Raw genomic sequence first — 20,008 nt, 5'->3', positions numbered from 1 at the left:
GAGCACTTCTAGGGTCCCAAGAGATCATGTACAGCAACTGTGGCCTGAGTGGAGTACATCAGGCCCACTTAGCTGCAGGGGACAGTGATGTTCTTGCAACTTTAGGACCCACCAAGCCTGTAGGCTTCCCATCCTCCTCACTCACTCTTCAACATGCATGCCTCTCAGATCGCTGAGGCTCACAACCTCCTGGGCTTCCTCTCCGACTCAGTTTCTCTCCAGACATCTGCAAACTACTGGGCCTGATCGCAGTCCTGCTCTCCAGGTGCCTCTCCTGCTGTGAGCCATCAGAGCAGCTGCCCTGCTTCATGCTGCACACTCGGGGCGGCTGAGCAGTCAGGGTCTCTCTCAACACCCCATGGTGTGGCCTGGGGCAGCCACGTGCCACTCCCTCCACCACCCAGCCAGTCTGCCTCCATCCAGGAAAACTCTGCCACCATCCATAGAATCTCAGGGCACCAGAATGGTCTCAGGGCACCACATGACCGTGACCATGACATGATGCTGCCTCCTGGGGCTCGGACTGGGGCTCTGGACATGCCCGGGCTCCTGCATGCCCACTTGGCATCCACTGCTTCACTTCCCTCCCTCTCCCGCAGGCATCCAGGCCTGCCCTGGCCTCCACACCCATGCTACCCCCTGAATCTCTTGCGGCCCTGCTTTTGTTGCCTCTGCCTGTCAAGCTCTGCCAGATTGAGTCAGCCCACTTGCTCTGACGGCCACTTTCCAGTTCCTACAGTTAGCGACACACAAGATGATCGTCCAGCCTGGGCACCTGAGACAGGCCCAATGACCCATACTGTCCCTCTTCCTATCCAAGTAGTAGCCCCCGTTCAAGTTAGCAGCCAGAATGTTCCTTTACCCAGAGAAATTTTTCCCACCAAGACGATGTTCTAGGTGCTGGGTTGTACTTGTGAGGGCAGCAGCCCAATCTCTGCCCTTGTGCATCCAGAGCAAGTGGGGGTGGGGACAATAAACAAGCAAATGAAAACAAAATAAAGATCATGCTGGGTAGGCACAGTGTCGTGGTGGAGAGGACCTACTGCCAAGCATTGCAGACTTTGCAGCCCGTCAGCTTGCATTTGTCATCTTCCCCTGCAGTCAAAGTCCAGTGAGGGCAGGGACTAAGGTCTGACTTAGCCCCCATAGTCTCCGAGTCCTATCACAATGCCTGCTGCATGTCTGGTTGAAAACATGTCTATTTTGTTGAATGAATGACTATTTTTTAACTTTTTCTTTTTTTTTACACAGTACATTTCTAAAGTCAGAAGGTAGAAACTGTAGTTAAAATGGAACTGGTGACTTACTGGTTGGACGACTCCATCCACAGATCTGAAATACTACCTTTCATTTTTAACATTAACCGAGCTATTTGGAGAGCAGCCACTTACGTGTCTTAAAGGTCACCTTGAACTTATTCTTGGCTTTGTAAGATTTACAAGGACTCTTAGCCAAAAACAATAAAATATTTACCTGGATACTAAACGCAAAGAAAACGACACTTCCATCTTTAAAATTTTGCCCAGCATGGACTCTTCAGAGCATTTCCATCCTAAGATCATTTATAAGATGAAATGAAGGACACATCCCATTACATTTTAGCAGAGTAACGTGTGTGGGAGAATTGGCTGTGCACAATGGCAATAAACCACACTGTGTGAACCAAGTGGATGAGGGTCAGAGATGAGTTGATCACAACCTCCTCCAGACCAAGAGGAGCCCAGCAATGTGACTGCATGGCCGTAGGTTTTGCACAGATTGTAAAAGATATTTTAGTCACAGCCAGGGAAGATCACTCTGTTCTACTTTAACCTCCCCTCCCAAATTTGACAAGGATTCTAAAAATGTACATGCTATTACTAATAATGAAGTGTGAACCTAGAGGAAGGAGTGAATAGTCTCTTTTTCTATATATAGACAAATATATTAATAAATTATTGTTGAACTAAGACGCAGTCAAACACAGTGAAATCAAGGACATGGAGGAAATAAAAGGTGTTACAGAGACGTGTCAGGCAATTAAGTAAAATATGACATTATCTTTTCTAAATTTTGTATGCTTGTAGTATTTACTAGCCTTTAAAAAATTCTAATTTATTGAATTTTTTTCTTAGTCTAGAAAATATGCTCTATTGTATGCCTAATTTTATATTTTTTCAAAAATAAGAGGGTCTTCAAATTGTGTATGCTTCGGACCACTCAATCCTGGATCCTCCCTTTTGGGGAAGGGATATATAATTTTTGGAAAGTAAGCTTTGTTTCCTTTTTCTAACAAATTCATTTTTCACAGAAAGCTGTGACTAGCTTCTCAAAATAGCAACCTGTGCTGTCATACAAGGCCTCTGGGGGCAGGGGATCTCCCTCCCCACTCAGCCCCTCTCCCTAGACTTGGTCCCTGATGTCACCAACGAGGCAGCACTCTGACCCTCACCCACCGAATGTGGGCTGGAGGACTCCCCCTCTAGTGCTCGCTTCTAGCCAGCTAGACCCCAGACAAGGGCAGGGCCGCTATGGCAAAGGCCAGGTGATGAACATCACCTCCAGAAATGCCACAGGCGACTGCGACGGACAACCACTGGCCCGTACTGCCCAACCCCTCCACGAACAGCCTCTGTCTATATTCGTGATTCTTCAAGCACATGTGCAAAGGCCCTGTAACTACCGTCTCAGAGTCACTCCTGAAAGGTGTGGGTGAGCTGTGTGGACAGGACACAAGAGAGGGGAAAGCTGATGGACACCTCTGTCTGTTCTGAGATTTCACACGGACGTCCCCGGGTGCTGCACCTTGCACGGGGAATGGGGAGGGGCCCATGGTTGTGGAGTCTCTGGAGATGGATTTGGTCACTGGCTGCTGTTTCTGCTTAGCCGCAGACAACATCAGGGACCTGGTTTTGCCTTCCAGCCTTGGACAAGCTCCTCCACAGCTGAGTTCTTCTTTGAAAAACAAGAAATTTCGCCCCCGTAAGTGGTAAATGCCCTCTGGCTCAGGTGTTCTGTCACTGTAAGTGGATTTCACGTATAGTTCCTGAGGAGAGAAAACTGGGAGCCGAGTTGGACGGCATCTCCCAGACGTAATCTGCTTCTATCATCTGCATTTTGAACTGCATTACCGAGGATTTATAATCTGATCTAGCTCTCCGAAATATGTTGCCTTACCCTCAGTGTTTTCAAGGTCTGTTGGAGCAAAGGCATTTTGCGATGGCCATGGAGGGTGCATGTGTTTCAGGAATTCTTTTGTTTTTTTCACCTTTTAGTCCAATTCTTACTAATGCCGCTTTCCACATAAAGCGATTCTCAGGCTGAAATGCTGGCATCTGAATGGTGGAGACCGCATATTGGTACTCACGATGGAAGTGTGAAGAGTAATTGCTGGGATTTTGTTTACCCGTATTATCCACCAAACTAGTAAAATCCTGTTAGTTTATGGCTTGCAACGCAAAAATAAACTTCCAACCCCCTCTGTGAAATAATAATAATAATTTTTTTTTTTTGAGATAGAGTCTTGCTCTGTTACCCAGGCTGGAGTGCAGTGGTGTGATCTCGGCTCACTGCAACCTCCGCCTCCTGGGTTCAAGCAATTCTCCTGCCTCAGCCTCCTGAGTAGCTGGGACTATAGGCACGCGTCACTACATCCAGCTAATTCTTGTATTGTTAGTAGAGACGGCGTTTCACCATGTTAGTCAGGATGGTCTCGATATCTTGACCGTGTGATCGCCCGCCTCCGCCTCCCAAAGTGCTGGGATTACAGGCGTGAGCCACCGTGCCTGGCAGAAATAATTATTCTTTATTTAAGTCTGTCACTTCATAAAAGCAAAAGCTTAGTGTGAATCCTTTTATGGCCAGACAGTGACTCTCACTGTATATATTCACAGCCACAGAGTGGAAACAAACACCCCTACGGCAGACTGAAGAACAGAAGGGAAGGATAAGGGAGACCTGCCTGGTTTTCCCACCTGCAGAAGAATGACTTGCCTGCAGAGGCCACGGTACACCTGTGATGCAGGGACGGGAAGAGTTTGCATGGAGGACCTGACATTCAGTGTATGTTACTGATGCATCCAAGTGTACTCCAGGTCACTGTAGCGGGAGGGGGATGAAGTTGCTTCATTCAGTGCCAAGCACCATGCAGAGGGCCTTCAGTTTATGATACTCTATAACCCTGAATGACTCTAAGAGTCAGAGATGACATTAAAGCTATTTTACAGACAATAAAGCTATTTTACAGACAAAGAAATGAAGGAGACAGATCACTGAGTAAGTTGCTCAAGGTCCCATAGCTGGTGATAAGGTGGAGCCAGCATTTGGGGCCAGGCAACCCGAACGATATGTTGTTAACAGTCCACACGGCCTCCTACCCAGAGAAAGCAAATCTTACAAACCATGGAGTGCACAGTGTCATGTTTTTATATTTCTATATCTATTGCTGTGTCCCTGCATCTGTCCATCAGTAATGATTTAAGAGGAGGTAGAAAGGTGCAAGAATCCCCATTCCTTCCCCAACACAGACAGGTGTGGGGCTGTCCCCACACAGAACTGCAGTGGTATTACTACATGTCAGGAAGTGGAAAGCAAAAACGAGCAGGGAGATGGAGAATGGGTCCAAACAATTCATTGATTTAGGCGACAGGCATTCATTGAACACCTCCTAAGGGCCAGCCCACAGGCCTGTACAGGACCCAGGTCAAAGCACAGTGGGTGGGATGGACAGGAGATCAGAACGGAGACAAACTGACTGATGCTCAGGCATGAGAAAGTGAAGGCCCTGAAATCACGATGAAGAAATCAACACATTTGGTTTGCAAGTATATGAACACGCACACATCCCTACAGCAAACCGGTGTAGACAGGCAGAGCCCACCAAATGTCAGCTGACCCTGGCCCTTTGCTTCCTAAAGACAGCCCCCCAACTCGCCCAAAGCAGGGTCCTCCCAGTGCCGTGAGTGCTCTGCAACCTGGCCCCCAACTCCACCCTTCTCCATTCACTCTGTGCCAGTGACACTGGCCTCTGTGGGTGCCCAGGTCCCCAGGCACACTCCTTCCACAGGGCATTTGAATTTGCCACTCCCTGGGCAGGGATGTTTCCTCGCTGCCTTCAGACCTCTTCTCAGTGGCCTCCCTCACAGCAAGGCCCATCCTCTCCACGCAGGAGAAACAAGCCCCAGCATCCCGACCCCAGTACGCTCTACACCCTTACTTAAATGCAGTCTTTCCCATTGTTCAGTGTCCTTTCTCCCACTGAAATGCAGGCTCCACGAGGGCAGGGGCTTGCTGATTGACTTCTCCCTTCCCAAAGTCCAGAATGGTGCCTGGCACTTAGTGCTTCAAGCAACTACAGACTCCAGTAACGTTGGTCCATGGATGGATTAGCTGACATGATGGTTGGAAAGTAGACATGGGCACATTCTTTAGGAGAATCTAAATGAGGGCCCAAGAAGAACGGTGGGAAAAAAACAGCCGCTGGCTCAGTGAGGACATCCAGCAGTGACTGGAATCTAGTTCTCACTCCAAAGACCTTGTGCTGTGGCTATTCGTTGCAAATAATAGACTTTTATAAAACTGTCTGCAAGTAGGGCAGATTTGGATGATTCAAAACCAGGTCTGGGACTTCCTGCAGCGTTGGCCTGACCCCACAGGGGAGTAAAGGACAGACTCCCGCAGTGGATCAGGAGCTGACGCACTCACACCGAAAGGGCAGCCACAGCATCTGGTGATGGTTCACAAGAGTTCCCTGGAGGCTTTTAGCTCTATTTCCCATGAAAGAAACACACAAAGAAACACTTCCAAAGATTAAAGAATCTGGACCAACATCTAGGCAACCTGGACTTGGGAGACATTGCATTCAGGGATGCACACTCTGCCTCATGCTGGAAGCATGGTAGATTTGGACTGTATTCAGTCCAGTGGTAAATTCTCCATGCTCTCCACAAGCATACACAACCATATTCAAACACTCACAGGATAACACACCCCCTACACTGCAACAAGGAAGGTTTACACACTCGGCAATAGCTAAGAACCCCAGCCAGGTTCTGTAGGAGATGAAAGGTTGCCACGAGGTGAAATTGCCAGGTGGTAAAGCCTTCCAGGATATTTCCTCACATTTTCTCTGTTAAAAACACCGTAAGATACCCTGACAAGGAGACTTTCCTGGTCCTCATGATGGAGAAAGAGCATTGAAGAGAGAAGAAAAGCTACACCGGTGATGACCACATGTACTGTGCTGTGTACATGGTGTGCGTTTTCACTGAATCCTCAAGACGGTCACAGACCCAGAGGAGCAGAGCCTGGGGAAAGTTCCCCTTGGCCTAAGGTTCTTCAACCATCATGGGGACATGGGTTCTGAAGCTAGGTCTTGCTGCTCAGGTTTAGCTCTACTCTTCGCTCTCACTAATACCCTGCCTGATGCCAGGCCTGGGCATGGGGTGCTATGCACCGCCAGTCGACAGGTGAGCCCTGCAGGTGTGAAGGGAGCACAGGAAGGTGGGGGACTGAGCTGTGGACAACACAAGGGAGAAAGCCTTGGAAGCTATTATCTGGGAGGTTGGCGATTATGGGGTGATAACTGGGCAACTGCAATATAAGGTAGAACAGGAACCCAGGAGAAGAGGACAGCTAAGGAGGGGGCGCTTGGTGAAAATGCAGAAGCCCAGACTCCTTTCCCACAGGCCCATGCCTGGTTAGCTCTGACTCCAGCTGAATAGGAAGCACAGCAAGTTTGAGACTCTCTTGAGTAAACCATAAGCCCCAGTGTCAGGTGCATGTGCTGTGAGGACACATGAGATGTCAGTCTGCACAGGGCAGATAGAGAACAAGCTATGTTCGGCAAATAAGAGCTTTACCTCCCAGCCTTCTGCATGGGTTTTATACACATCCCCTGGAAAGGAAGGAGAGAGCAGAAGTCATGGCCATGAAGGGTGCAACTACTGTTTTCAGGAACAGACAACTCTGAATAAAGAAATGGCTTCGTGGCTGAAGAGGCTATGAGCAGGCTTCTTAACCAGCAGGAAGCTGGCCAACCTCATCATGCGGATTATGCTATTTTGGGCTGACTTCACATGCCAAGATGCTATGTGCATGGCTCCATGACATTCATGGTGGAAATTATTGCTGAGAAGATGGTAAGAGGCCAAACCTCAGCAAAAACAGCCATAGGTGCCTCCAGTGAGGGGCAATATCTTCCCTCCCCACAGCGTTCTGCTGCTGCGTGGGGCTGCATCCCAATAGAGACCATGGCTGTAGGCACCACCGTGTAGCAACCTGGGCCACTCTTCCTTCTTCTTTTTTTTTTAAAATAGTATTGTGGTCAATTTCTTTTCTCTTCTTTTTTCCTTCTTTTGAGACAGGGTCTCACTATGTTGCCCAGGGTGGTCTCAAACCAGCCTCAAACCATAGTGAGATCACAGTGAGGATCAAGTGATCCTCTTGCCAGGAGTAGCTGGGACTACAGGTGCGTGCCACTGCACTCAGCTAAGATCATTTTTGAAATACAAGGTATGACAGTCAAGTCTGAGGAAATTCCTTTGACTAGATGGACATGCAGAGAAAACACTTCTAAATCCAGGAAAAGTTTACAAAGTCAGCTGGGGATTCGCCAATTGCCAAACCATGAGGCTGCATCGCTGGTTCTGGTTATGCTTCCAAGGTAAGCACCTCTGTTAGGACACTGAGAGGTGACCAGGGGATCATTTCCCCCAGAGACAACCGCCCTGCTGAACCACCTTGACCAGGTACCCTCGAAGGAACAAGGTTGACATCTCCCAAAGACAGTTCTTTACCTTCTCTGGACAACTGACTGACCACGTTGGCCTGTATCTCAGAACCTTCTACAATTTAGATTTACATTGAACCACTGAGGATAACAAACAGAACCCAGGATTCAGACAGACCCTCTAATGATTGTGGGCCTAAGGCTGAAGCCCACAAACCCGCACTCACCACTCATGGACGCTACTCCCAGGAAACTTTCCTGAACATCTTTCGTGTTAGCATCTTGTTTCATGTAAAAATAGAAGTAAAGTCTGAGATCAAGGGGGTAGTTTGAGTGAAAAAAACTGCAGTATTTTAATTTCAGTTGGATAACCACAGAATTTGCTATGCATCCTATAATTTGCCATTAAAAGGAGAATATGGGGCTGAATCACATTTTCTTTAAACGTTATGTCCCTCGGTGCCCAAAAAGAGTGTTCATTTTAGAGTTAGACTGGGCAAAATAAACACTGGGTCACAGGTGATAGCTTTAGTTAGAAATGTCTTTAGGACAGGCCAGCATGCATGTTGTCAAACGACAATGTATGGCCTCTTCCCAGGGTCATGTGAGGCCAGTCACAGGGAAGCTGAATTATTCCCAATTGTCCCCACAGGCCTGGTGGCAGGAGGTGAGGGGGAAGGCACAATACTCACAGGAACTTTCCGTTTGTCTTTGATCCTATCAGGACAATTTGCTCCGACTCTTCTCGAGAGATTTTTCCATGGAACCAAGGCATTTTTTCATGGGCTGTGGTGGCGATCAGCTTCTCCAGCTGAGGCTTCTGGCTGATGATGGCCTGCTCCAGAGCCTGACCCTGCCACGTGGAGAGCAGAGCAGAGTAAACCACACCGAGGAAAAATGAAAATGATGCAGAAGGCATTTCCAGTCTGTCTCGAGTCCTGGCATGGTAAAACAGGATCAAACCTTATTCACTCATTCATTCAGTAAATAAAACCGGAAAGATCTTCACACATTACTTAAGTACTTTCAAGTGTATAAATAAAAAGAATGGCTGGGCACGGTGGTTCACACTTGTAATGCCAGCATTTTGGGAGGCCAAGGTGGGTGGATCACTTGAGGTCAGGAGTTCGAGACCAGCCTGGCCAGCACGGTGAAACTCCATCTCTACTAAAAATATAAAAATTAGCCAGGTGTGGTGGCACATGCCTGTAATCCCAGCTACTTGAGAGGCTGAGGCAGGAGAATCGCTTGAACCTGGGAGGCAGAGGTTGCATTGAGCTGAGATCATGCCACTGCACTCCAGCCTGGGTGACAGAGCAAGACTCTGTCTCAAAACACACACACACACACACACACACACAAAACCATACATATCCTTTGCTGTGGCAATCCCAACCCTTTCAAAGTTTATCCTGCAGACATTGCATATGAGCATAGTATACGATAGGTCTAAAGCAATGTTGTTAGCAGTGTTTATTCATAAACAGCAAATGTGTTTATCAATAGGTACTAATTAAATAAATTACGGTGCATAGCAGGTGACACCAGATAGCCAAAGAACAGGTGATGCAGCTTCATGAGTGTTGACACAGAAAGTTCTGCAAGAGATATTAGGAAGCCATAAAATCAAGTGCCTATCAGTGTGTCTAGTAGGACCTTGTCAGATAAATAGAAACCAATCAACACCTATCAATGCCTCTCTGAAAAGGCCCTCCATGCACTGGGTAACGGTGGTTCCCTGTGGTGGAGAAACTCACATTGCTGGCACAAAGGGGCCCACCCTCTCAGCTGTGGCTGTGAAAGGGGAAAGACTCGTATTAGAGAGAGGCACTTTTTGGCCAAAGTTGATGCTTCAGGAGGTGGGTGTGTTATTGGGGCACACAGGGTACATAGGCATAGGTGTTGCATGTAGCCAGGAAGTCTGTGTGGGGTCACAGGGCCCCCTGGGTCCAGGGAGCGGGACCAGCTGTGGCGTACCTGCAGGTTCCATGTCTGCTTCACATATTCCCTGATGAGGTTTTCCTTCAAGTCCTCAAAGGGCCCAGTCTTGGGCTGCACCCCCTGCGGCCGGTTGAAGGGCTTCTTGAGGAGGCAGACCAGGCCATCAGACTCCTGCGAGTGGTAGTGGCAGAGGTCGGCGGGGCTGGCGTGGGTCCTGCCGCCGGCGATGGCGTAGGTGCCGTTCAGCTCCCGCTCGATGGTGTAGTGGTGTGCCTTCCTCCCGTGCGCCACGGACAGGGCGAAGCCGCCCAGGTAGTTGCGGCTCTGGCGCAGCAAATAGAGCCCATCGCTCATGCCCCCCTGGACCAGGTAATCTTCTGCCTCCTCCCGGGTGATGTTGCCGAAAAAGAAGGGCAGGTGGTTGGCGTTGTCAGCCATGCCGCTGCTGGCCATGCTTCAGAGGCCGGAGGGCACACGCCTACGCAGGTGTCCACCTGGGCAAGACAGAGACAGAGAACTTTGGTGAGGAACCCACGTGGCAGGGAACATTTGCTAAAACCACTCAAACTCTTTCAAAGCGGAGACAAACCCTTCCAGCTCTGAGCAGACACTTCCCTCTTTGGCCCTCCCAACACACAGTTGTCTTTCTGTTCACATCATTACAGTTTCCAGCATGCCTTCTAACTAAGCTAAAATCAGAGTATTTGATGGAAGTGACCAAATTAAATAATTATTTTTTGTCGGCGGGGTGGGGAAGGACAAAGAATTCTAAAAATAAACATGCCACAAAGAGAAGCAAACAGAAGGGCTATTGCAAAACAGGACTTTCGGGCTGACCCTAAGGGTCCCAGCGCGCACACAGGAGGAAGAGTCTACATGAGCACAAACCACCTGCTCCTGCTGAGTCCAGACAATGTTAGAGAAGCCCTGCTCCTCATCACAGCGCCCAAGGAGGACGCTACCACCGCCTCACCCACCTGGGCTGCCAGACTCTGCCTGGAGCAGTCAGTCACACGCTGGTGCTGAGCCCCAGAGGTGAAGTGAGGCCACGTTGAGGGCCCACACGGAACTGTGACTTGTGGTCACCACAAGGCCTTCCCACCTTCAGCCCAGGGCTATGACAGCAACAAGCCACTGCCTGAGACATGAAGAGTGACACCCTCCCAGCTCCCGAGGCCTGGGGCCCATAGGCTGTCCTCTCCCCACTTCTCCAGACCACTTCCTGGGCAACTCCACTTCCCATCTGCAGGGCTCGTGTTAAAGAGATAGTGCCTGTTCCCAGGCCACGAGGACATCTGACATAGGAGAGACACTGCTTGCAGCAAATAAATACATTTCAGAAGCAAAAGGAAGGCAGCCAATGCATATTTAACAGGGAGAGTATTTCCTCTCAATCATAGTTGTAAATGAGAAGGATACATATTGCCAGCCCCAAAAGTATCCAACAAGGCACATTTTAACCAAAAGGGGCTTGTCATGAATGGAAAATTATCTAGATGACTCCATCCATTCATCCAGGGAACAAAGTGCATGCCCCTCATGGTCCACACACACACACACACACCCCCTATACCACATGCATACCACATGCACGCCACACACACTACGAACACATACCACACCTGCACTACACACACACCATGCCCTACACGCACACTATACGCATCACACACACCAAACACACACACTGCACACACACCACACACACAAAACACACTACACACATCACACACTACACTACATACACACTACACACACAAAGCATACACAAAACACACACCACTACATGCACAATACACATATCACATACACCACACACATCACACACTGCACACACAACACACACAAATTACATACACACCACACACAACACACACAAACTACATGCACACCACACACTACACACTACACACATCACACATACTACACACATATCACAAACTACATACACACCACACACCATAATATACACAACACATGCTACACTACACACTACACATACAAAACACACACAAAACACACCACACAACTACATGCACACTACACACATCACACACACCACACACACACAAACTACATACTACACACACCACACACTGCACACATACCACAAACTACATACACACTACACACACAAAGCACACACTGCACACATACCACACACAAACTACATACACACTACACACACAACACATTACACATATCTCACACACACTGCACACATGCCACACACAAACTACACACATACTGCACACAACACACTACACACACATTTCACATGTAACACACTACACACACTACACACTGCACACACACCACATACAAACTACATACACACTACACACAACACACTACATGCAACACACAAAACACTACATACACACTACACACAGAAAACACACACAAACCACACCACACCACTACATGCACACTATACACATCACACACACTGCACACACACCACACACAAACTACATGCATGCCACACACACCATAGTACACACTACACACACAAAACACACACATGAAGCACACCACACCACAGACCCTGCACCACGATGATGTGAAGTGGCTTCTTCTCAACATGCACTATCCTATGAGGGGCTACAAAAAGTAAGAGCGTCAGCCTGACACACGCAACAGAGTTCTCCCCAGATGGTATCCTCAAGTCAGTACTCCTGGGCGAGCCCCTAATGAGGCATGGGTTTTATTATAATTTGAGGGTATTCATCATCATTTCCTGGCTTGCCTCTCACAGCAGTTGACTATCAATGACTTTTCTTTGCCCAACAAATTTCTACAATTTCATCTCTTAGCAAGGTGTTTTTGTTTTTTAAAGTGTATCTACATTACTTTGGAGTCTAAGAATGCTGTTAACAGAAAGACGCCTCTGGAAACACAGTGTGCTGACGAGTCTCTTGGAAGAAATACTTCTCTTTCGACTGCTTTCCCCTTTCTACAATGCTTTGGTTGAAGGTCAGTCACTGCCCCCAGCCTGCCTTTCCCGTGCTCCTCCCTTTTCCTGCAGTGGGTCTTCTCAGGCCTCCAACCCCATATCCATTGTTTCCCCTGCAGCCCAGCAGGTCTCACACTTCCACGTGGCCTGGGTGCTCTGATACACCCAGGGACTGGGACGCTGCTGTTCCTGCAATCCTGATGATGCGGATGCCAGGTTCTCACATCATCTGAGACCAGGCTCTCCATCTTCTCTGCCTTCCCTGCCCAGGCAGTGCCCCAGCCAGGAACCCAGGAGTCCTCCGCAGGCCTTGCATTCTCTAAGGTTCATTTTCCAAGTGCCCCTGGTACATGCTCCTTACTGCCCGTATCCATGACCCCTGCCTGGCTTAACCCTGTCCTTTCCACTGCTGCCCTTCACCCCTCACCTTCTGTCCTCCAGCTTCCTGATGCCTCCCTCTCCAGCTGCCTGGTCCTCCCTCAAAGCACACATCAGCCCTCCCTGCCTCTTCCAACATGCCCAGTCCACAGACCACACTGGACAGCACTGGGATGCTGTGGCTCCCCCTTCTTGTCCTCACCACATGTGCTTTCTGCTGACGCACACAGCTCTTCCTCCTGGCCATCTAGGTCATCCTTGCAGACCCAGCTCAAATACCCCTGTTGCTGTGTACCTGGCCCTGATGCTTGTGTCCCCTCTGCAGGGCCCAGGTTACTTTTTATGTAGTTGCAGAACAGCAGACTGCACCATCAGCTCCAACTGAGAGTAATTTTGTAGGAACAAAATTTTAAATAAAATGTGAGCAAATACTTTTTAACTTACATAAATCTTAACATAGCTACTATTTTAAAAATTCATTGGCTTGTCACTAATCATTACATGGGTGCTGGCACTTCGGCATGAATCCCATATAGAAGTGAATGGAAAGGAAGTGAGACAGGCTGTGGCCAGGTCTTGGGGAGCATCTGCAGACCCAGAGCAGCCTCCAGGAACATGCCAGGGACACTGTGTGGCTCTGATGGTGCATTGCAGGTACATTCCCAAGCAGGCGGCAGAAGAATGTGCTACACTGTGTCAGCACCGATGTGGCTGATGGCCCTTTTCTGGCCATGTGACTTCCTGTGCTGGAGTTGACCTGGGTGTGTTGGTGGTGATGGTTTGGGCAGAATCACTGCTTCACTGCAAGGACAGCTTATGGCACATTTTTGGGCTATTTACTTGGGGGAATAAACAGTGTCCATGGTGTTCCTGTGCCTACCTTCTCAGGACTGGCACCCACCGGCACCCACCCGGGGCCTTGTCCTGGTCTCCAACCTCCTCTTTCTCAGGCCACCTTGGCAGGAGTTGGCCATCTCCATTCCAGCCACTGCCCACAGTGGCCCAGGCTGCTCTTCTCAGCTCCACTTTTCAGATATCAGCTCTCAGTCAGTATGGCAAATCCAGAGAGTCTCACTTTTCACCCAGCCGTAGTCTTGTCCACAGCTGTGGCATCTCTGCCACTCCCACCAACTGAGACAGGGACAGAGCCTGCGACTTCCCCTTGTATGCATTCCTCCTGCACACACAGACTCAGCCCTTCCCGCCTGATGCTTCTGCCAACTCACAATGCTTAACTCTGACTGCAGGAACAGCCCACCGCTCAAATTCTCTTTAGCATTCCCAGGGATCATCTTCTTCTCAATAGTGTTTAGAACTTGCTCCCCAGTTTTTCTTAATTCAACATTCCCAGTTATTTTTTTTCCACATGTGAAACTACTTCATTCCAAAGCACAAAACTGCGAAACAAACCAGGCCCCTTAGCTCCTCCTTAACTCCACCTGTACCCCTCAGCCTGCTGGGTCTGGCACGTCAATGCACACCTGGGCAGGTAGCGGTTCAGCAAGGAGGGTTTTCAGGTGTCAGGTGAGCTGAAAACACTGCAAATCCCTTGCTCTTTTAAGACCTTTTTTGTGACACAAGTTAAATGTGCACTTAGTAGTAGAAAGGTGTTTTTTGACATGAAATAATCTTTTGTAATGTCCTGGGCCGCATACCTCCCTTCCCTGCCTAATTTTTCTCCGCAGCATATCTCCATAAGGCAGCAGTCCTCTAAATCATGATTCACTGTTGAGTTTGAGTATTGTCTTATTCTTCCCACCAGACGGCCAGCTCTGGAGGCGAGAATAGGATGACCTTGTTCACTGCCATATCACCATGCCTGGAACAGCTCCCGGTGCAGGAGAACTCATCAAAAATATTTGTTGGTTAACGGGTATTTGTTTCTCTTCACTGAGCTCCTGATCTGCATATCTGCTTATCTGACATCCCCCCTTGGATGTGTAGCAGACAAGTTGACCTCCACATACTCCAGATGAGGCTTTTGACTCCTCACGTCACTCCCTCAGCAAACCTATTCCTTCCTCAGTGTCTCCTAATTGAGGAAGTGACACCGAGCACCACAGTTGCTGAGGATGAGACCCTAGCGGCTTTCAGGAGTCTCCCCTCTCACCAAGTCAGAAAGGAACGTGCTTTCTACCAGAAGCATCGGCCACTCACACTGATGCAGGGAAGCCATGAGCTTGCGCAGGAGCTGAGCTCCATCTGATGCAGTCACAGGGATGGAGAATCTCGAAGCAGGTTAGATGAGCTGGTCTCCAGGGTCCTCTCAGTAGCTTTTCTTTAAAATTTATTCCCAAGCCATCGTGTGTCCCTATAGCCCCTGATGCTGTCCTTATGAAAGCCACCACCATCTCTCAGGTGATGGAAGTCTCACCTGGTCCTTCCTTTCCTTGCTGACCATTCCCTACCCCTGAAGGTGGAGTGAGGCTCCCAAGGGACCTCTCCATCACATCGCAAATCTTCATCCCTCTTCCACAAGGCTCTCCTTGAACAGGCCCGAGACCTGCAGCCTCACCTTGCTCACTATCTCCACCACACTGTGCTTCTGCCTCCGGGTGGAGGTCTCTCTTGCCTCCTGCTTGGCTTCCTCCTTCTCAGGCCTGTACTCAAAGAGCTGCATCATGATGATCCAGTCTCAGGTGCTGCTTCGGCCTACCTCGGCCACCCCCACACATAGTTAACTTCTCAAAAGCATCTATTACCTTTGTAGCAATAACACAAAACTGCCCTTGCCCTAAAATGTGAGCACCAAAGGTCTGGAGATTTCACTGCCTTGCTCAGGCTTCAGGGTTTAACCAGAGGCTGGCAAAACCCTGCTCAGTGGAAACATGCTGCTCTTTGCTTTTTAGGGTTTCCACAAGGAATATACAACTGACCCTTGAACAATGTGGGGATGCTGACCACCCCCCCATGTGGTAAAAATTCCTGTATAACTTTTGACTCCCCCAAAACTTAACTAATAGTCTACTGTTGACCAGAAGGCTTACCTGTAACATAAATAATTGATTAACACATATTTTGCATGTTATATGTATCATATACGATATTCTTATAGTGATGTAAGCTAGAGAAAAAAATGTCATTAAGAAAATCATAAGGAATAGGATATATATTTACAATACTGTACTGTATATCAGTGCCATACATTTATTGTCATCTGTTTACAAGACGACTCATCTGTCTGGAATGGCAGGCAACTGTGGCTACAGTCCTCCATCTGCAAGCCTCATCAAGCAATTCAGCTTTTTCTTATAATGTCATGATTTCTTGGGAGCACTTCCAGCCTCACTGTGACCCTTCATAGGGGACCCATGGCGTTATTCAAGTTGTACGGTATTGCACTAGACATGATGAAAAATACTTGAGAACTGCAAGAGATCACTTATTAAAGATCACTTTTTACTGCAATATGCAATTTACTGGAGAGATGAACTGCTCATGCAGAGATGATGAGCACCATACAGTGATTTAAGCAGGCACTTGCAACTCTCGAGCTCATCACAATAGCAACAGGAAGTGGCTATGAAATGATTACAGCAGTACAGTGTGTACTGCAGTTAATTTTATGCAGTTATGATTTAATACTGCATCTTTATATTCATTTACCTTTTCCTTGACTGTGAATGTCACCATATATGGCCTATAAGTGTTTGTGTGTAAGGTTTGATAGATTTTAATTTTAATAATAGATTTGTATATATGTTATGGTAGTAGATGAAAAAATAGACTACATATATTTTGTGCATTCAATATACACTTAACTTTTTCTTAACAGTTTTTATATTTCTGGGCTATGGAGTTAAACTGCAAGATTTTTAAAATTGTCAAAAACCTCCAAAAAATTTTCCAATATTTTTACTGAAGAAACAATCAGCACATAAGTGAACCCACACAGTTCAAACCTGTAATGTTCAAGGGTCAACTGTATGTTGCTTTTGTAACAAAAATGCTAAACATGCAATTGCTGTGTGTCCAGATGGAGGCTAACAGGGCCAGAGTCAGAGAGCCCTGGAAACTAATCTTCTAGATGCCCCCGCCCTGTGGCTGCCTCAGATGGAGCTTGGTTCCTGCATGAGCTCCTGGCCTCTTCAGGGAAGGGAACTCACTCCAATGTGTGCCTGATGCTTCTGTTGGAAAACACTTTCTTTCTTTCTTTTTTTTTTTTTTGAGACAGAGTCTCGCTCTGTCGCCCAGGCTGGAGTGCAGTGGCTGGATCTCAGCTCACTGCAAGCTCTGCCTCCTGGGTTCACGCCATTCTCCTGCCTCAGCCTCCCGAGTAGCTGGGACTACAGGCGCCACCACCTCGCCTGGCTAATTTTTTGTATTTTTAGTAGAGACGGGGTTTCACTGTGTTAGCCAGGATGGTCTCGATCTCCTGACCTTGTGATCCGCCCACCTTGGCCTCCCAAAGTGCTGGGATTCCAGGCGTGAGCCACGGTGCCCAGCCGGAAAACACTTTCTTATCTGATTCCCCATCTCTCCTTCCCCATCTCTCCTCCTCCATTTCCCATCTTCCTCCTGCCCACAGGACAAACAGAACACAGCCAGTTCTGCTTCCCCCAAACAACCTGCAAATGCTCGCTCTTGGCAGTCACTCCAAGGCAATGCATTCTTCCTGCCTTGACATTATTTCAAGACCTCTCACTGTCCTGCTCATTTTGTCCAAACAATTTCACATCACCCAAGCCCCTCTTAAAAGTGCACCGACCCCAGTGATGCTGCCAAGATCTCCTGAGCCCGTGTCCAGCTGTCCACAAATGCAGCTGTGGGCGGCCCCAGCCATCCAGGATCCCCGCTGGGCTTCTGGACAATGAAAAGCTTCCCTTAAAAGCATGTGGTCAAAACACATCCCCCACCCTCGATTTACAGATTAAGACAGTTGCCTTTATCCTGCTCCCACTCCTTATGATGGTTCCACCCATTTCCATCTGGCACCATTCATCATATTTGCTCGGGGTTACTCAACCTTGGCACTCCTGACATTTGGACTGGATCTTTCTCTGTTATGTGTGTAGGGTCGGGGACTGTCTTGTCCAGTACAGACTGTTAAGCAGCATCCCTGGCCTCTCCCCACCCCATTCCCCAATCATGACAGCCAAACATCATCTCCAGATATTGCCAAGTGTTCCGTAAGGGTAACTTACCCCTGCCTGGAAACCACTGTGTTAGCTGTTGTGGACACAAATCTGATGTGCCCCTTCTGTTGCTCTAGCCCAGTGGTATCCAAACTTTTGGCTTGCCTGGGCCACACTGGTAAAAGAAGGATTGTCTTGGGCCACATGTAAAATATACTAATACTAACGATAGCTGATGAACTACAAAAAACAAGGGAAAGAAATCTCACAAAGTTTTAAGAAAGCTTACAAATTTTAGTTGGGCCACATTCATAGCTATCCTGGACCACATGTGGCTGGTGGGCCATGGGTTGGACAAGCTTGTTCCAGCCTTTTTACCAATAAATTAGATGAACAAATATTCCCCTATATAATTTGTTAACATCATTGCCAATGAACAAAGGACAAGGAGGGCTGGAAAGGAATGGAACCCCATGGAGGTGGTTCCCCTGGGCCAGAGAGCAGGGAACCCAAGGGCACAGAGGTGAGAATCAGGAAGGCCGGTGACTCAGCCCAGCTTTGTGTGACCTGGGCACCATAGCACCAGAATTCCTCACTGGTGAAAGGGAATGACAGTATACCAAAGCCACTGTAACTAATTGAAGTCATAAGTGGGGAGTGTGGAGGGGTGCCCAGGGCAACTGGACCCTCTCAAGTGGGAACTTTGAATAGAGAAGAGGATAAGTCATGGTGAGATGAAGAAAAGAGAAAAGCACAGGCAGCCCCACACTTCATAAGAAGGGTGTGTATGTGTGTGCATGTGTGTGCACACATGTGTGTGCATGAGGTCGGGAGACAGACATGCCCACCCCCACCTGAGGATGGTGGAAAGTCAATGAAGGCTTGGACTGAACCAAAAAAATGCTTCCTTACCTCAAAATCCTCCCTAGTGCCAGTCAAGCTTCACCCTGCATGTGATACATCGTGAGGAGTTAAATCTAGAACAGAGTCAGATTTATTCTACAGGCTTTGATTCTTTCTGCTCCACACCCAAGGAGCCCTGCCAGCCACCCTCCTGGAACATGCAGAAATGGATGAGCCCATGATATCCCGCTAGTCTCCTCATGTCTTCCATGTGTTTTATTTAAATTACACTGTATCCTTCTGCACTTACTGGCATGTTTCAATCTTCTCTTCCAACTAGACTTCCATAGTCCATTTCCCCTATGCCAGGACTAAGGCTGACTATACAACCTTTGCCCTTTAAAATGCATTTAGTTGGGAAACTATCATTTGTGTAGTTCTGCCTTATCAGGCAGCAACTTTATAGATGAAGAGCAATAGATCCATGCTTGCCACCATAAGGACAATGTTTCAGATATCCTTTGAGCTAATTAAGAAGTCACGTTTCTAGGGGCAGTCTGACTGGAAGATTAGGCACAGACGATCACACCTGGGCAAGCAGCTGAACAAGTTGTCCAGAGGCCATTGCTCTGGCAGAGGAAAATTTCATCCCCTACAGAGAAACAGCCAGCATGATGAAGAGGGGCTGAGCTCTACAGGCCTACCTGACACTAACCCTCCCAGCTACCTGTCCCACCTTGGAGTTTTAGTTCTGTTTTTTTTTTTGGTCTACGTTCCTCAAAGCCACTAGAATAGACACTCCATTAGCGTAAGTACGTTTACCATTTTGTTCCCTATTGCCTAGAACAGAGGCTACTTTAAGTATGGGTCTTCAGCCTTCAAATTCTGTTGGAGAGTTAAAATGTACACACGGTAGGCAGCCTCCAAGATGGTGCCCAGCGATCCTCACTTCCTGGTACACCCACCCCTTGCACACAGAGTGGCTGATTGCAGAGTGACAATGGTGGGTCTCTGAAGCCAGCTCACGAGAGCACTTAACACTTTTCCTCAGCTTTTGGATTGCTCACTCTGGGGAAACCAGATGCCTTGTTGGAAAGATGCTCAAGT

The 20,008-nt window shown here is 48.1% G+C and overlaps 1 protein-coding gene across 16 annotated transcripts in view; it reads right to left on the bottom strand.

Moving 5' to 3' along the window:
• SYK (spleen associated tyrosine kinase) overlaps positions 1–20,008 on the bottom strand; it is a 128,304-nt gene that overhangs the window by 76,341 nt on the left and 31,955 nt on the right. For 15 of the 16 annotated variants that reach the window (XR_012424875.1, XR_012424874.1, XR_012424872.1 and 12 more), the window contains exons 2-3: positions 9,686–10,143; positions 8,401–8,561 (exon numbers count right to left, since the gene is read on the bottom strand). Coding sequence is in view for 12 of the 16 variants with exons in the window: in XM_074017831.1 (XP_073873932.1) it covers positions 8,401–8,561; positions 9,686–10,102 (578 nt within the window). In the remaining 4 variants the exon portion in view is untranslated. Of the gene's footprint in view, positions 1–8,400; positions 8,562–9,685; positions 10,144–18,970; positions 19,006–20,008 lie in introns of all 16 variants that reach the window. The other variant, XM_065530797.2, reaches the window with a different exon arrangement.

Source organism: Macaca fascicularis, chromosome 15, assembly GCF_037993035.2.
Source record: "Macaca fascicularis isolate 582-1 chromosome 15, T2T-MFA8v1.1".
In the NCBI taxonomy this organism is placed as follows: domain Eukaryota; kingdom Metazoa; phylum Chordata; class Mammalia; order Primates; family Cercopithecidae; genus Macaca; species Macaca fascicularis.
The sequence above is the reverse complement of the archived record's forward strand: the minus strand, read 5'-3'. Positions and strand labels throughout refer to the sequence as shown.